Source organism: Peromyscus maniculatus, chromosome 3, assembly GCF_049852395.1.
Source record: "Peromyscus maniculatus bairdii isolate BWxNUB_F1_BW_parent chromosome 3, HU_Pman_BW_mat_3.1, whole genome shotgun sequence".
Lineage (NCBI taxonomy): Eukaryota > Metazoa > Chordata > Mammalia > Rodentia > Cricetidae > Peromyscus > Peromyscus maniculatus.
This window is the reverse complement of record NC_134854.1, coordinates 70,561,971-70,580,104: the sequence shown is the minus strand read 5'-3', so window position 1 is coordinate 70,580,104 and position 18,134 is coordinate 70,561,971. Positions and strand designations below refer to the sequence as shown.

The following is an 18,134-nucleotide window of genomic DNA, read 5'->3' as shown; positions in this document are numbered from 1 at the left end:
AGTTCAATTTTTAGTTTTTTGAGAAACCTCCATACTGATTTTCATAGTGGCTAGAATAATTTACATTCTAACCAGCAGTGAATAGGTTTCCTTTCTATATATCTTCACCAGCATTTATTGCTTTTGGTTTTTGTTTATTTGTTTGATAAAAGCAGTTCTGGCTGGGGTGAGATGGAATCTTGGTGGCATTTTGATGGGTAAAGATATTAGTTTTTTTGTGTGTGTTTGTCATTTTAAAAATTTCTTTTGAGAACTGTTTGTTCAGTTCAGTTGTTCATTTATTGAATTATTTGCTCTTTTGATGTTTAATTTTTTTAAGTTTTTAAAATCTATTCTATATATTAATTTCCTGTTAGATGAATAGATGTCAAAGCTTTTCTTTTCTATAGGCTTTTTCATTCTGTTTCTTTCATCATGCAGATCTCTAGTCTGATGTAGTCCCATTTGTCTCCTCTTGCTTTTGTTTCCTGAGCTGTTGTGGTCCTGCCTAGAAAACCTGTGCCTGCATCTTACGACATTTTTTCTTTTAGTCTAGTAGTTTCAGAGTTTTAGGTCACAATCTTTAGTCTATTGGGAGTTGATGTTCGTGCGGGGAGGCAGGATCTAATTCCGGTTCTTAGTAAAGACACTCAGCCTTCCTGGTACCACTTGCTAAAGTGGCCATTTCTCTCCATTGCTTTTGGTTCCTTTGTCAAGAACCAGATGGTGGTGGCTTACTTCTGTGTCTTCTATTCTACTTCATTGTGTATGTGTTTGTTCTTGTGCCAGTACTATGCTGTTTTTGTTACTATAGCTCTGTGGTATAATTTAAGACTTTGTGTAACAGTTCTTGCAATGCAAGTCTTCTGGTAACAAATTCTGTGCTGTGTGGATGTGCAAAATGTCTTTGCTTTGCCTTATTTTTGTAGATATTTTTGGACATGAGATTTTAGATTATTTTCTTTCATACTGTCTTAGTTCAGGTTTGCTATTGCTGTGAAAGACACCATGACCACTGCAACTCTTATAAAGAGAACATTTAATTAAGGGTGGCTCGCTTACAGTTTCAGAGGTTCAGTCCATTATGATCATGAAGGGGAGCATGGCAGCGTGCAGGCAGACATGGTACTGGAGCTGAGAGTGCTACATCTTGCAGGCAACAGGAAGTTGACTGACTGTCACACGGAGGGAAGCTTGAGAAAAAGAGACTTCAAAGCCAACCCCACAGTGACACACTTCCTCCAACAAGGCCACACCTTCTAATAGTGCCACTTCCTTTGGGGGCCATTTTTTCAAATCACCATACATACTTTAAAAATATTTTGCATTGTTTTCCCCCTTTGCATTACTTTGACAAGAAATTTTCTCTCATCATATTTCTATTCTTTTTTTCTTGTGGAAGGTTTAATAGTTTGAATTTTGTGTGCTAAAGCAGGATTCTCCTTAGATTTTTTTGTTCTTTGAATTCATTATGCATATGTGTCATCAAATTTGGAATATTTCCAGCTGGCAATTCCTAAGCCAATATTTCTTCAAGGAATTTATCCTTGTTTTTAATCTCATAGAGACCGTTTGTGTGTGTGCCCTATGTGTACATTCGTGTGGGGGGGGTATGTGTGGTATGTGTGCAATTGTGTGTGGTATGTGTATGCACTCATATAGGTGTTCATGCATATGTGCATGTAAGTATAGTCTAGAGGTCAATCTCAGGTGTCATTCCTCAGGCTCGGTACACCTTGATTTTTCAGACAGGGTTTCTTACAGGCTTTGAGCTCACCTGAGTTGACTAGTCAGGCTGGTTGGCTCACAACACCTAGGGGCTGACTTTATACTTTCATATATTCTCTTGGAATTGAACTCAAGTCCTCATTCTTATATAGCAAGAACTTCACTGGCCAAGCATCTCTGCAACTTCTCCCCAGGGACTCTGGATAGCAAGGGAATCATCAGCCACTGGGATTCAGTGTAGTTCATTGACATTGTTAGTTTCTGTGTTCTGTTTTGTGTTCTTTTGCTGTCTTTGAGTATGCTAGTCTCCATAGTATCTAGCCAGCTCTTAATTCTATCAAGTATGCTTTTCTAGTTTACATTGTGCTTTTCCTTTATAGGTCAACTCACGCTTTTAAAATCTTTTGTGTACTTACTTAATAAGTTCAATCTTGGCTCTAGCTTCTGAACTATAGGAAAGGTTGAAGCCACTGGTAACAGTCATTTCTTGGTTTCCTGCTCAGTTCTCTGCTGGACTCCACTCCAGGCAGCCCTCAGCTCACTAAGCCCTCCTCCTGCTGAATGCTGTGTTCTTTTTCCTTGGGGACTTGCTGGCCTTGTTGGCTCCTGGAAGGCCTCTCCAGGTAGCAGGCAGCACTACTCATGGCCCGCCTTGCTTATTTCTCAGAAGTCACCGTCCTCTATTACTTGATGGCCAGGGTCTCAAAACCATTATTCAGGTATTACATCCAGCTTTGAAGTTTATTCAGGTAGGTGAGAAAATCTTGTCCTTTTTGTTCCCTTTTGGCTAGCACCTGAAGCCTGCAGTCAGGTTTCTTATTGCTGTCATTTAAAAAACACATACTTTCACAGAAAGAATGGCCAGTCTAACTTCCATAGGAGTGCGCTGGTATATGCAACCCACAAACAAACAAACAAACAAACACACACACTTTTTTTAGAGTGGAGGCTGGCAAGATAGCTCAATGGGTAGAGGAACGTGCTGTGCAATCTGACAACCTGAGTTCAATCCTTGGAACACATACATGGTGGAAAGAGAGAACCGACTTCAACAAGCTGTCCTCTGACTCCTACACACTTGCTGTGGCACATACATGTAACATGCTCACAAACTGACATGACGTAAGATAAATACATGTTTAAAGATTTTAATGAAATAAAAAATTTAAAAACATAGGAAGTTAGTTTTTGATTTTTAATTTTCAATTTCCATTCTACCCCCAGAGCGGAAACTTAGTTTTTTAGTGACTTTCTTTTTAAATAAGGAGGACAGCTGGCACAGTGTCCCTGCTATACCAATCCTGAAAGCATGGGTGTTTAGAATAATTACTGATTTTAGACTGTCTCTAGGTTGTGCTTATTTTAGACACTATCTTAGCTAAATTATTTCAAAAGTCTAATTAGGGGAGGGAATCTGGAAACATAGTGAGGATAATGTTGAAACTAATCATTATTTGAGTTTAGAGATTAATTTTTAATACAAATTAGTTGATAAATTTGATAAGAACATGTGTTGTTTTGGTACCTTTACATTAAAATCATAGGTATTTGGGTCAGATGTTTGTGTACTAGGCCAGCTTGTGTAATTTACTGATAACATCATTTTCAGGCCCTTTGTGTCCCACACTTTACAAATGCTCTGAATGGCCTTGTGCAGTTTCGCCAACATGAACATGCTTGCTCAGAGTAGAAGTTGACTCAGGTGGGCGAAAGAACATGCGTTCTATTGACTTATGATGTGGGTGGGGCAACCTGCTCCTTCTTAAAGTCATTGTATTTTGTGCACCAGTTCTTTTAAAACTGTGAATAGAAAAAAGGTTGTTTTTGAAGGAATTACTCATGAAACATTCTCAGTTGAGTCCTTGTGGGGGAGGCAATGCATTGCTTATCATAAAGTGTTGTACCCAGGTCACATGACCCTGTGCCTCATTGCTGTTTAATGAAACTTCTTGTGTGTGTGTGTGTGTGTGTGTGTGTGTGTTTGTGTATGTGTGTATGTGTATGTGTTGCATGTCTTTTAATAGTAATGTGATAGGTGAAGACTTTCAGATACTTGACCAAAGGTTAATATTATATTTTAAAGTTCACTGTCTTAATACCATGTTACCTCTGTCCAGAAGTATAAGTTTGGAAGTATTGTACATTTATATAATAAACAAAAATAAAACCTCTGCATTGTTACTTTTTCTTAAGTGTTGGTGCTTTCAATTTGAAAAAGACATTTTTATTATTTAATTGTTGCTGGAACAAAAGCTACCTAGCCAGAATTTCAGAGAAATGATTGCTTTTTGCTTCTAAGTAGTTATTGTGCTACCCAGAATAATCTTTTGGTTGGTCAACAAGGTTTTTTTCTAAAGTGCATCTGGAGCAATAATGTCTTCAGACTCAACCCTGTAAACTAGCGTTTTTGTTTCTCTTGGGTGTCTGTGTATGTCTGCCTGAAATACTCTGAAACAAAGCCTTCGAGCAAGAGATTGTCCTTTACCTAGATATCCTGTTAGGTCTGGACCCTAACTTCCCAGGTGCCAAGTGGGGTTTATTTCTAGGGTCTGTGACTGCTCTTCTCATTGTTCTAGGATTTCTGTGCTCGGTGGGACTGATTTGATCTCCTAACTCTGCTCTTCATGGCCAGTGCAAAGCTATCTACAGCCCTGTAGACAGCAGGGGTCCAAAGTGGTGTCTGCATACCCACACTGGTTCACTAATAAGAAAATATTAGACCTTGTATTTGTATCACTGTTATAACTGTTAAGGTGACTTGTCCATAGGGAGTGTCAGTGGTACATACAGTAATGGATAGTCAAATGCACACATTAAACACATGATATGTGTGTTAAATCCACACCAGTCCTCTCTTCTTCCTCTTTCCCATAGTAGTAGACATCATCCAGGGCATACTCAGCTTCTCCTTCGGGAGCCTTATGGATGCAAAAGTTTGAGTGTGCTTTTCTTATGAGGTGACTATGGCTTTTACCGGACACTTCAGAAGATCTTTGCTCTTGGGATCAATTCAGTTGCCAGTCTGGGGTCTTGCTGAAGCCTTAAGACTTGTGTTGGTAGAACCATAGTTGTTTACATAATTTGGTTTGAAAAGTAAGGTATCAGATTAGGCATCCATTCCTTTAAACAAAGTCCTTTCTTTTAGGCTTAGCACCGAGAGACTGAAGCCAAAGTTGTCATCATCTTAAAGCAACACAGGACAGGCACCAAAGGCTTTTCTGGTGTCTTGTTTTTAAACTTCTTTTTGTAAGGTATTATCTAATGTCTTCATTAATCTTCATCTATTTTAAAAACACTTTAACAATGTCTTTCAAAATTACATGTATTGGTTCCAGGTGGGAGTGACTACGAAGCTATTTTTGAAATGCCCTGTTCTGACTGCACTGTTTGCATAGGGAGATTTTCTGCTGTCCATAAGCTTCTCTGTGAGGCTTGCAGTAGTGTGTGATGGAAGTGTGTTAGATCAGGGCTGAAAGCCAAATTCAAAAGTCAGTTGATGATGTGAGATTGAGTCAAAGGTATTTTTGAAATCACCCATAAAATCCTTAAATGGCCTATAGCATATGCAGTACATAACTGTGTTTGTATAGTCCTATAGGAAGTATCTATTGCTTCTTGTAACTCTTTGTTATAAATCCATATAGTTCCATGTAGTTTCTTAGTGTCTTCCTTAAGACTGCCATGGCCTTCTTTCTCACTCTACTTACCCACCTGATGAGTAGGATTTATTTACCTATCCATGGTCAGAAAATCCTACCATTCATGCCCTCTTTCTGATAAGTTTTGGACCTGGGACACATACTCATTTAACTATTCTTTCAGTTAAAAAAGACTTAATGTGTATGCGGCTGAATTTAAGTAACTTAAACCCATGTGTGGTGCAATCCTTACACATTCCCAGCTTTCCTCTCTTTATAAATAGGTAACATTAAATTCTGCCAATGGTGTAGTGTAAGGAAATCCTGTTACTCACTTATGTGGTGGGCATTAAGAATGTGTAAGGCGTTGCCCCTGGAATTGGGGTTGCAGGACTGTAATAGACATCATTCCTATGTAACTAGTGGGGAAAACAGGCTCTAGTGGACGGCACTGGAGCTTCCTCTTTACTGCGGGCATGAACCCTAGATAGGTGGTAGGCACTCATGCCACTTTCCTGGGTGTCACATGCAGTGACTGGCACAGGCATGAAGGTTGGCTGGCTTGGGTTGTCCTGCTAGGAAACAGTCATATGCTTCATAGCAGAGCCTGCCCATAGCATCTGAGAAAGTCTATGGAATCTGACCTGGTTTCAACTGCATTTTCTTACAGGTATGAATGCACCTCACTTTATTAAGGACTCTTTTATTTATTTTTTAACAGGAATCACTAGATTCGATCTACTTGGAGACTTTGGAAGATTTAATTGGCTGGGAAATTTCTATATCGTATTATCCTACAATTTACTCTTTGCCATTGTGACAACATTGTGTTTGGTCAGAAAATTCACATCAGCTGTACGAGAAGAACTTTTCAAGGCCCTAGGTAATCTTGAGGTTTATGGACATTTCTTTCTACTAATCATGACTTTGACATTTGAGTCTCTATTTAGTTTCTAAATACACATGGCTGTCAGTTTGCATACTTGACTAATGTGTTGGTTGTGATTGGATTGTAATCATGTCATTTTACTGTAGGCCTCATCTGTAGGGTATGTGGGTAGGAATTGTGGTGGTTCTTGTGGGTTCTTGTGGTGGTTCTTCTTCTTAGTACAGTGACTAGGACACCCTAAGCACTTGGGAATGGCAGTCCACCCATTTGTTCTTATCATGATAATGATGAGAAAAGTTGGTGTTGAAGGTTTGCTTTCTGGTAATGATGCTTTTACTATTGTTTACTTGTAGCTTTTTTCTTTTGAGCGAGGGCTTGGATTTTCTAAGTGTACAAACAACCTATAATTCTCTTCAATAAGCCGAATAACTCTGGAAAACAATGTTAGTATTCTTGGTACTGACAGGACAGGAGGTGTGTTGTCATGGACTCTGTCATGTGTATTGTGATGACATCAAAGTCTGCTCTAAGTGATGTATGTTTGCTGTGTATACTCCTACACTCATGGTGAACATAAGCCCAGGGCTTGTGCTTTAGGACGAGAAGCACTCTGAAAGCTTCTCAGGCTTGTAACATCTATCTCTATAGCAGAAAAGAAAGGCGGTGATTTCCTGTAGGAAATCCTGGCATTAACTCTTGCCTGAAACCACTTGAAACTTATGCTCCATATATGCTGTGGTTTTGATAATTTAAGAGGCAGCATATTTATAGATTCATTAATTTCAGAAAACTTAAACTATAGGAGCAGCAATAAAGCTTTTCATAGCACCAACCTTTATGCCCTTGATGTTTGAAAGGATTACTTTTAAAGAAAAAAACACCAGGTTACTTCCCCATGTGTATTTTATTTGTAACACGCACTGTGAGGGGACAGCTGATTGAAATATTTCCCTAAAATAAAAAAGCTACATCTCATCTCTGCTGAAACACCACATAATTTATGAATTTTTGTGCCTGAGTTTCACAGTACTGGTCACATTAAAAACAGCCAGATGCCTAGGAATCAAGAAATTCTCAGTCACATGTCTAGTTGAAACTTCATTTTTAGCTAGGACCTCAGATCAGTTCCCACTTGGCTACAGTTGAGATGGCTGCAGTGCATCAGTGTTGGTGTCTTGCCCTGGAGCTTCTGCTAAGATAAGAGGTCAATCTGCCAGAGGCCAGAGGCCTCTGTGTCATGTCAGCAGTCCGACCATAAGACACAGTGGCCTTTTCAAGACCTGTATAAAACTCCCAAGAGATAGGTTTGTTTCCTTTTCCAAACATTTTCTGTTATCCTTGAGTATGGTCTCTAGGAGCACTTCTTCATATAGAAAAGCTCTTCTGTAAATATCGGTTTTAATGGCCTAAGATGTTAAGTCTGACTTCATTAACCCATTCCTAACAGGTATTTTCAGAGAACGTCTGCTGCACAGTAGCCATGGTTGGTGGTGGTGACCAACAGACTGTTTCTGGAGAAGTCAAAGATAACAATATTGCAGTTTTATCAGAATGGATAGCCTGTGTCACACCTGAATTTGAGAAGTGAAACTAGCTGCGCAGTGGTGGCACATGCCTTTTATTCCAACACTTAGGAGGCAGAGGCAGGAGAATCTCTGTGAGTCTGAGTTCAGCCTGGTCTACAGAGCGAGTTCCAGAACAGTCAGGGCTCTTACACAGCGAAACCCTGTCTCAAAAAACCAAAAATTAAAAAAATTTAAAAAAAGAAGTGAACCTACTTAAGTCTTCTGTCTTAAAAGAGGAGTTCCAGGGCCAGGAATGTGGCTCAGTGGTAGAATGCTTGCCTACCATGTAGAAGGTCCCGGGTTGATCTTCAGCATGGCACACATTCCCCACACAGAGACAGTATGCTTCCAGGTTAGTGTGGCAAGTATGCCCCTCGGTGCCCCACCCCTCCTCTTATCCTTTTTCTGACAGGTTTTCTTCAGTGCATGTCTTGTCTTAATTTTTGGAGATTCTCTGATCACTCAGTGGTTTGGCCATTTCTGGGATTAAACTATTATAATGATAAGTATATAATATTTATATTTATAATTTAAATTTATAATTTATAGTATAATTTATATTACTATTTATAATGATAAATTTATAATATAAAGTATATTTATAATTTCTTTTTCCTTCTAATTCAGTGATAGGCTCAAGTTCAAATTTTCTTTCATTCAATTATGTAAGTAATAAAGACTTTAAATTTTGGGGGAGGAGTGTATTGGCTTAGGAGTTATATGAGAAAATTACTATCTGGAAATTTAGAATGAATACCCACCTCACCCCTCAACTTAGTTTTTGAGGCATTTAAAAATCTGAGCAGTGTAGGTGCTATTCCACAGTCTTCCCTGTGGATGCACTGCTTGTGGACTCTTACATGTCATGGGGTTCACTTTTGCTGATGTGCTTGAAGCTTTAGATGGTCTAAAGTCTGACTTTTCTTTCTGTGAGGGTGCACTATGATCCACATGTCAGCTGTATTCTGTGAGAAACTGCTGTGTGAGAAAATGGAAATTAATGTCCTGGAAAAGGTCGTGATGGTTGTTTATCCTATAAAGTACCTTGGAACTGTGGAGTGTTTGTGTATTTAGTTTATTCTTTTCTAATTTTTTGTTCTCACTATTGACAGTTGTTTTTACACTGCTTTAAAACAATTACATGCTTAATATTTGGGGGTATTCTTCCCATACTTTATGTGTTTTAAAACAAAAAAGGTCATGTATCTGTATCAAGTTAGCTGCCTAGGCAGTGCACTTTGGAATCTGAACAAGCTTGCTTGCTGGGAAGAGGCTTTTGAGGGGAGCAAGAAGAGGCAGTGCAGAGATGAAGTGTATTTTGAAGCCTTGTGGTCCTGTGGAGTATTATACTTTGGAGTCCTCATCAGAGCCACACTGAGAGGCTGGGGGATGGCTCAGTCAGTGACCTACTTGTTACACAAGCATGAGGGTCTCAGTTTGATCCTCAGAACCCATGTAAAAAAGCTAGACATAATCCCAGCACTGGAGACAGGTAGCTCCCTGGGCTTGGTAGCTAGCCAGCCTTCACCTACTTGGTGAGTTCCAGGCTTAGTGGGGGACCCTGTTTCATAAAACAAGGTGGGTGGCACTTGAGATGACACCCAAATTGTTCTCTGGCTTCTACCTGTAGTCACACACAATTGAACACACATGCGTACACATATTCAAAATTTAAAAAAAGTAAGACCCCACTGTGTTGAGAAGAGCCTTATCCACCTGTCACCCAGTCATTGGCGGTAGCTGTAGCTAGAGTTTTCCGCCTTGCCCACAGTCAGGACAAATCTTTGTCACCCGCCAGTCCCACAGCCGCTCAGACCCAACCAAGTAAACACAGAGACTTATTTTGCTTACAAACTGCATGGCCGTGGCAGGCTTCCTGCTAACTGTCCTTATCTTGCTAACTGTGCTTTTATCTTAAATTGATCCATTTCCATACATCTATACCTTGCCATGTGGCTGGTGGCTTACTGGCGTCTTCACATGCTGCTGGTCATGGCGGCGGCTGCAGTGTCTCTGGTCATGGCGGCGGCTGCAGCGTCTCCTTCTGCCTTTCTGTCCTTTTATTTCTCCTCTCTGTTAGTCCCGCCTATCTTTCCTGCCTAGCCACGGCCGATCAGGTTTTATTTATTAACCAATCAGAGCAACTTGACATACAGACCATCCCCCAGCACAGCCAAGTGCAGACCATCTCAAACACCTGCACTCAGGCCCATGGTCCTAATCATCCTCTATACGGACCTGCTGGGTAACGCCACAAAGAACCCAAGAAGGGCTCCCACAGGACATACAGAACATCCCACAGCAGGTAGCAGTCCTGGAAAAAGAGCATGACCTCCACAGAGCTGCCTGCAGGGAGGAGAAAGCTTTCATTTTCAGAAGGCTTTAGGTAACATATCACAACCTACACAGGAAAGCTGTCCTGCTGTTAAGCAGGTTTTGTCTGGCTGCCCAGTCCTTTCTCACCCGTATCCTATTTTTTCTGCAGGACTTCACAAACTTCACTTGTCAGATACCTCAAGGGATTCAGAAACTGCAAAGCCTTCTGCAAACGGCCATCAGAAAGCACTGTGAGACCTGGCTGCTTCAGTAGCATTCTGCAGCAAGTCCTGACGACTCCTGACATTCCCACAGACACTGATCAGCTTCTGTTGGGGTCTGGGCCTGCCTGTCAGTGCCACCTTCTCATCAGCATGGAGAACTTGGCATTACTGATCAGTTTCTCATTTGAATTTTCTGATCAACCTCAGAGCTTTTGGTTAAACCCTGAGTCTTAGAGACGGAGGAAAAGTTGTGTGTCTCCAGCAGGGAACTATCTGGATGAGAGGTGAAGATGTGCAAGGAGGCAGACTTGGACTTTCTTATGCTTTGCTTTATGCCATGAGACATTTGGGTCTGCAGGCAAAAGCCTACCTTAAAGTTGCCTGGTACCCCAAAATATCTTCAGAAAGTCCTGGAAACTTCTGTACTAGTAGCAAACTACATTTTTTATTTCCTTAAAAAACCAAAAGCAGAGTTTCTGATTCATGTTACAGAATCTTCATTAGACTTTGAGCCAATGGAAAACTACTAGATTCTTTTCAACCCTGAGCCTTGGTTGGCAGCCCCAGGACTATGTTTTTGTGGTAAGCTGCAGTAGGAAGCATATGTGATCATAGATGTGGACATTTGTGTGTATACACCGATAATACTTCTCACAGCACAGTGCCAGTGTTGTACACACTTGTAACTTAGACCTTGCCTTATAGGCCATTATGTACATTCACTTTTTAAAACCTTTTTTCAAAACTGCTTCACTTCCTGTGCTTGTTGTGCCTGTGAAACCCCTAGACGGCAACTGCTTCTTCTTCATGTCTCTCAGGCTTTGGTGACCTTCATATACACCACCTCATGTCTCCACCTCAGGAAAGTTACCAGTGTGATACCCAGAACCTAAAGATCCTGGAAGGGCAGGTGCAGAGTCATATGAGCTCATAATTATTCAGTTGTTTAGTTGTAAGTGATTGTAGGGATGGCTTCTCAACTCCTGAGTCTACTGATTAAAAAACATGAGTGCATGCTGTTGCTGTCCCTAGGTAGCACACAATTCACAGAAATATAGTGGTGCTCATATGCACTGTGTGGATGACAAAACATGGTTTGTGTTCAGAAAAGTAAAACATTTTTTTCTCAGATTATTGAATTTAGTTTCTTTTGGAGAAATTTATAAAAAACAGGCTGTATCTGACTTTTTTTTTTTTTACTTAGAAAAACATGAAAATTTTAGCTGTACTTTTACAAGCCATTGAGTACACTTCTTTACTTACATCATGGCATTCCCTGATTCCTCAGGTTAGTTTTAAAGAAAATGAGCCTTGGTACTGTGGCTCTGAGTGACTCAGTGTACGACTTCAGTGAGTACTGGTAGATTCCTGAGTGTGAGGTCCTGCACTAACACAATGCAAGTCAGCTGCTTTCAAATTCCCATGATCATTATGCCTATGTTAGTTAATGCCAGGCTCTGCTTTTTACTTGAAATTCATCCTTTGGGCAGACCAAGTGAAGGAGAGATCCGAGAGCAGTTTTCCACTGCAATCCCTTTCAGTGCACACCATTTGCTGATACATCCAAACACAGAGTTCCTGGCTAATCTGTAAGGTAAGGTGTCTGAAAATTTCATAAAATATTAAACTTTTCAGTATGTGTCAACTTGAATTTTCCTAATATTACTGTGTGTATGTATGTGGTCTGTATGTCTGTCCATTCATGAGTGAAGATCTAAGGACAACTTTCAGGAGTCAGGTTCTTTGCTTTCACCATGTGTATACCTGTGTTTGAATTCAGAAACCTTTACCTGATGAGCCCTCTCACTGGCCCAGTCTCAACTCCTTGTTCATTTGGAAGTTCTTAATCTGAAGATGGAAGCCAGGCTTGTGTGACCAAGCTTAGTCAAATATATGATGAATTTTAAAACACTGACTGGAGACATTTGCTGATGAGATGGAATGTGGGCTTCAAGGCTTCAAGTTGTCTCACCTTGACTCTCAGACCCTCTATGGTGATCTGCTGCATGGTCACCACCCTTTCAGGGTCAATGTTCACTCACATGAGATTCATCTGGTGCAGTCACTGCATTGGGCAAGTGCTGGAGGCTGGCTGGTATAGAACTTCACAAATGGACAGCAGCATGCAGAGGCTTCACGTTCTAAGTTCATGAAGACAGGTACACTTAGGAGTCTTGCATTGCAAGTTATATTTTACAGAGAATGCAGAAAGCTCTGCAAACAAGTGCTCTCATTCACACTAGTTATGGTGCTTCTTATTTTTGACTGGATGGGGCTGCACCAGTGACTCTGTTATGTAGTCCTTTTATTCTCTCACCTTGACCTTCCTCTTTAAAAGGAAGCTGGGCATGATGGCGCATGCCTTCATCCTAATACTCAAGAGGCAGAGGCAGGAGGAGCCCTATTAATTTGAACCAGCCTAGTTTACATAGTGAGTTCCAGGGAAACCAGGGCTACATAATGAGATGTGTTTCAAAAACAAAAAGCAAACAGAACAAAACAAAAAAGCACAAGGGTTGAGGTAGAGTGGCTGGAAGAAATGGCTCAGCCATGAAGAGCACTGGCTGTTCTTTTAGGACTCAGATGTGGTTCCCATCATCCACATGGTGGCTCACAGTCATCAGTGACTCTAGTCCCAGGGGATCCAACACCCTTTTCAGGCTTCCATGGGCACTGCAGGCCTGCGGTGTAGGAAAAACACTCCTACACATAAAAATAATACAATTTAAACAAAAAGGGCAATAATAGGCACTGTGTAGATCTTGTTGAGGGACTATAATAGATTCTTACAGTTAATTGGTTCTGTGATATTTAAATCAATTATTATAGTTAAAAATTTTATAGATTGTAACATTGCTTTTTACTGATTTTCTAGCATATTTTAGACCTTTAATCAACCTACCTGTCTGCCTGCCTATCTCTTTATCTTTTTCTATCGATCTCTCTATATCTATCTATCTATCTATCTATCTATCTATCTATCTATCTATCTATCTATCTATCTATCTATCAATCATCTGTATATCCTATGTAAAATAAAGTTCGACATACATATGAGACCCTGGGTGAAGTTGTCTATACACCCACTGTTAGCATCTTCAGTTAGACCTCTGTGGGGCTGGCTGGTAAGTCAGAATGAAGCCTGTTGGGTCTACTTCTCATAGCCTCTGGGGCTATGTGCCTCTACTCATGGTGACAGCGGCAACTGCTACCATCTCTGCCTTGGCCAGGTGCAGTAGGTGATTCTTGTAGGCAGCAGCACAGATTCCTGGTTGTTTCAGTCTATGTGTTTGCTTGTGGTTGGCACAGTATTTAATGCATATAGGCAGAATTGTTAAAGGATCTTTAAATATGTGAACATAAATACAGCACTGATTTTAAACTTTAACAAACTGGTATGATACTTTTCAAATGTCTAGACACACTGGTAAATTTTTGTTACAGATTGTTGTCAAATTTTCCGTTAGTCTTATTTCTGTGAGGTACTCTTAGTGTGACTTAAAATTTCTTAGAAATTAAAGTTCTGCAAAAATTTATTTTATAATACTTGGTTTATAAGTTCGCACATAAACAATGTTTAGTTTATGTTTATTTCTTCAATTTCATCATGATGAATACTCAAGAGTATTGACAGGCTGCTTCTGGTTCAGTGTTGGAGCATAGTGATTATCCCAGTGGATATTAGAGGAAGAGATAGATGTTTTCATTTGTGGATTTATGGTAAATTTCTTTGCAACCCAAAAGTAACATTAATAGTTGAAAACATCATTTTACATTATATAATGATTCAAGCTCATTAGACTCGTTTTTGATTTCTTCCATAGAGGAACTGAACTTCATCCAGAGTTCTGCAGAATGTAAGTGCTCATTTTTCTGGCAGTGTGTATAGCCTGTGAATACCAATGGCTTCACACTACAGTCCACAATAAGAAATAAATGTCCTCTGTAACTGAGTTTACATACACACCAAAACACATAGAAAAATTTAACAAAACGGTGATTTTTTTTTATGATCCATGCTGGCATTTTCTAGTGTTTATTATAATTTTTTTTTTAAAATACCAGACACAAACTATTTCCTAACCTATTAGTATGAAATGGGAGGTAAATTTCCATTTGAAAAACAACTAGAATCTTGTTTGAAATAACTAATACACTTTTTGTTGTTACTGTTGGCTTGAATATTTGGGTAAATTTGTTGGCTCTGAGGTTTTCTGAATGCTGTCTTTTTCCTCTCAAAAGCTATTGTGAAAAGTTGTGCTGCAAACATGACACCTTGGCACCAAGGACTTGAGTTCCTACAGCAATTTGTGTGTGTGTGTGTGTGTGTGTGTGTGTGTGTGTGTGTGTGTGTGTGTGTGGTATGTTGGGCCATCTGTGATTATATAGGGACTGAACAGTATACCCAGAAATTGAAAGGACATGGGCCATTTGTTGAGACCTCTACTTGTGCAGAGTCTGGCCTTTCCTCTCTTACAGCCCTTCATTGGCTCAGGCTATAGGGTGGGTCACTTGTTATTTGTTGTTGTGAACTCACACCAGAGACTGTGAAGTGGCACTGGTGTGCAGGAGCATGAGGACAGGAAGTGGGTGTTCCTTCCCAACACATGGGTGTCTCTGAGCCCTGTCAAATAGGAAATGCACACCTCTAGTTCATGGCTTTGGAACACAGCCAAGAAAACTAAAGGTGCATGGGGTTGCCCCATTCTTGAGTGAGTGAAGTAGGTCAGTCCGGGCCAGCCTGATTCCACTGACTCCCATTGGCTTGTTCCGAGTTCTCAGTCAGCAGACAAATCTTGGAGGTATCACTCTTTCTATGTTTTGATGGGGCTTGAGAGTGTGAGCAGCCACCCTAGCTTGCCTGCCTGTGCACCTTGTACATAGTAAACCTCCTTCTCTGATCTTTACATGCAGCCAACACTTAATGCAGATCAATATGCAGATGTCTAAGATGATATGGATGCCACTTGTAAGAACTTAGAGCTTGGAAATAACAATAAGAGTGCTGCCCTTGTCACACATTGCCTGAAGCACTTGCTTACTTTTTCTCTCCACTCAAACCTGTAATTTTATTTAGGACTCAGGAAGCCTGAAGTAGGTCTTGGCTACACTGCAGAGGAGGAAACTCAGCAGCTACAGCCTGAAAAGTTGGTACCAGCCTTGGCCCTAGAGTTCCCAGGGCCAGACACTGAGCCTGTGTAAGAACTGAAGGTACTAAAAAAAAAAAAAAAAAAAAAAATCTATAACCCATTTCCAAATCATCACCTCTGTCCTGAGTGGTAAGGATAGCTAATAGAGGACCATGTTACATTGCAGTTTTATAATGATGTGGCTGTCTCCTGTGCTTTGAAAGGAAAAGGAGTCCTACAAAGCTTAATAATGTTCTCCAAATGTGTCTTGGACTCCACCCTAGCTTGTTATAGGTTTCTAGAGATCTCACTGCTCTGTGAGGTCCTGGCAAAAACCTCAGAAAACCTGTTGTTGGCTCATATGGACACTTCTGGACCAAAATGGCCCGAGAACGTGCTTCTTTGGCAGTGTCTTATTCAGTTCATGAGTTAGTGAGGAGAGTGCCTAGGGATAAGTTAGGTCCTATGAAGCAGCAACCATACAAATTCGTAAGTGTGGAAGAATTCATGTCTGTCCACCATGTGGGGAGAAAGGAAGACTTTATAATTGCCTGCAGCCTGGAGCACGCCAGTGTCCTAAGTATGAGTAAAGTAAAAATGGGAGGGGGCAGTGAGAAGAAGGCTTTGCAAGAATGAGACATCTGCTAAGCTAAGGGAGAGATCAGTTCATTACAATAAAGACTACTCTGAGGAAGAAGTCACATTGAGAGTTAGGCACATTGAACTCTGTGGCCTCTGAACCTTCTTACTGGCATGAGGTGTCCCAATCAGTGCACTAATTTCCATGTGACAGCCGACTAAATACATGATGGAATGGTAAAAGTTTGCACATAAGAAATTTACCTGAGTTGTCACTGACTATTGCAAGATGCCCAAGCCCTTACCTTCAACACTAGAATTTTCACTGCCTTCAGAACCCCAATGAAGTTAATGCCGGATGTTTACTTCAACCCAAGGACCTGTTACCAACAGTTGGCATCTGTTCCTGTGTCAGTAGAAATGGACTCTGCCACTTCAGCAGAAGAGCATACTGTGGACATTCACAGGTTCCAGGGACAGCAGTTCCATTTCAGCTTGTGCATGGCCTCCCTCCAAGGACAGAGCAGTCAGACCTGCAGCTGAGTTTTCTGAATGGAAAAGTGGATCTCTGAGATGTAGCTTCTCTCTGTCACTTGTTTAAAGTGTTCTCCAAATGTGTCTTCAAATGTAATAGTATGTCTAATCATTAAGAACATTTTGAGCATAGCCTAACATATACATGTTAATTTATAAATTATTTATCTATATTTTATAAATCAAAAAGAACCATTTAAAAAGGATAAAAATATAAATATGGATTTTAAACACTTCTCACATTGTGTAGGGGACAGTTCTGAACCCTGGCATGTACCTTGGCTTGCTACCTGCTTCTCCGCTGCGTTCCCATCCAGGCTTGGTGAAGACTCTCTAGCTAGCTTGAGCATGGCAAATATGGCTCTGGCAGGCCTTGCCCTTCTCCATTCCCTCTGCCTTGCTAAAAACCATTAGATTGAATTCCTAAAGCTAGCCACCAAGGTGTATTCTTTTATTTGGCCACTTCCTCCTCCTGAGGCTGACTACCAAGGTCCAGCTACCAAAGTATTGAAGTCCAGCAATCAAAACCCCCCTTTGGTTCACCTAATTGACATGCCCAATTAAAATTAAACACCTCATCCTAACATGGGGTTCCCCTTTTATGTTCATAAACTGCCATTTGCCTATGGGCCATGTCTGTCTCCTCTCTATCCCCTCTTCCTTGTTCCCTTCCCCTTCTCCCCATCCTCTATTCCCTGGCTTTGTCTCTTAGCCCCTGCCCTCTGTCCCTCTGGGGTAGATAAATATCCTTTGTGCTGAGAACTTGGTCTTGGGGTCTTGAGCCAGTCCTGGTCTTTTCACTGGATACTGTCTCATATGGACACTGCCTCCCAGCACAGTCATCAACATGGTCTTCCCCCAAAGAGAACAGATTTCCTGGTGGAGGCTGAGGCAAAGGACACTTAAAGTACTGTTGGGTGGGTATTTTTCTGTTCCAGTGGCCAGAGGCCACCTGAGCAGAGCTGCTCATTGACTACTATGTTACACTAATCTTAGCACCATTCTCTGTCTCCAACCTGGGGTTTAAAGTGTTAAAAAAATCACTATATCTGTGCTGACACCACACACATTTTTTTTTTTCTTTTTCCTGTCCTTAGTCCCTAAGTAAAACAGTGCAGCAACTGTTCACAGGGCACTTACACTATTAGGCATTATAATTTAGGGGTGACTTCAAAGTATGTGGAGAGATGTATGCTGATTACAAGGGAATACTGCACCATTTCATATCAGGGAGAGCATTTGTGGGGTCTGGCATTGGAGCAACTGGCACCAGTTCTGTGGGCTCCAGGGATTTTCAGTTGTCCATCTTATATATGACCACAGGATTCTGTACCATAGTCATTAACATTTGGTTTACCTTGTTTAGATGTTGAGTACCACAATTTTTTTTTCAGTTTACATGTTAGAAGTACTTCACTGTACTACTAACCTATTACATAAAAACAAAGGAAAGTGTGTCAGTTTCCTGGATGTTGGTCAGACACTAGCAATATTTTAAGGAACACTATTCCTCATTTATTTCAAGTGACTAAACTCACAAATGCACAAACTGC

At 40.6% G+C, this 18,134-nt stretch overlaps 1 protein-coding gene across 9 annotated transcripts in view; it reads left to right on the top strand.

Moving 5' to 3' along the window:
• Lmbr1 (limb development membrane protein 1) overlaps nucleotides 1-13,040 on the top strand; it is a 128,276-nt gene extending 115,236 nt beyond the window's left edge. For 6 of the 9 annotated variants that reach the window (XM_042273296.2, XM_042273294.2, XM_076566720.1 and 3 more), the window contains 3 exons: nucleotides 6,067-6,228; nucleotides 8,427-8,464; nucleotides 10,285-11,990. In XM_042273296.2, the coding sequence (XP_042129230.2) occupies nucleotides 6,067-6,228; nucleotides 8,427-8,464; nucleotides 10,285-10,389 (305 nt within the window). In that variant the 3' untranslated portion in view covers nucleotides 10,390-11,990. Of the gene's footprint in view, nucleotides 1-6,066; nucleotides 6,229-8,426; nucleotides 8,465-10,284 lie in introns of all 9 variants that reach the window. The other 3 variants (XM_076566718.1, XM_042273295.2, XM_076566721.1) reach the window with 3 other exon arrangements.
• Nucleotides 13,041-18,134: the final 5,094 nt, after the last annotated feature.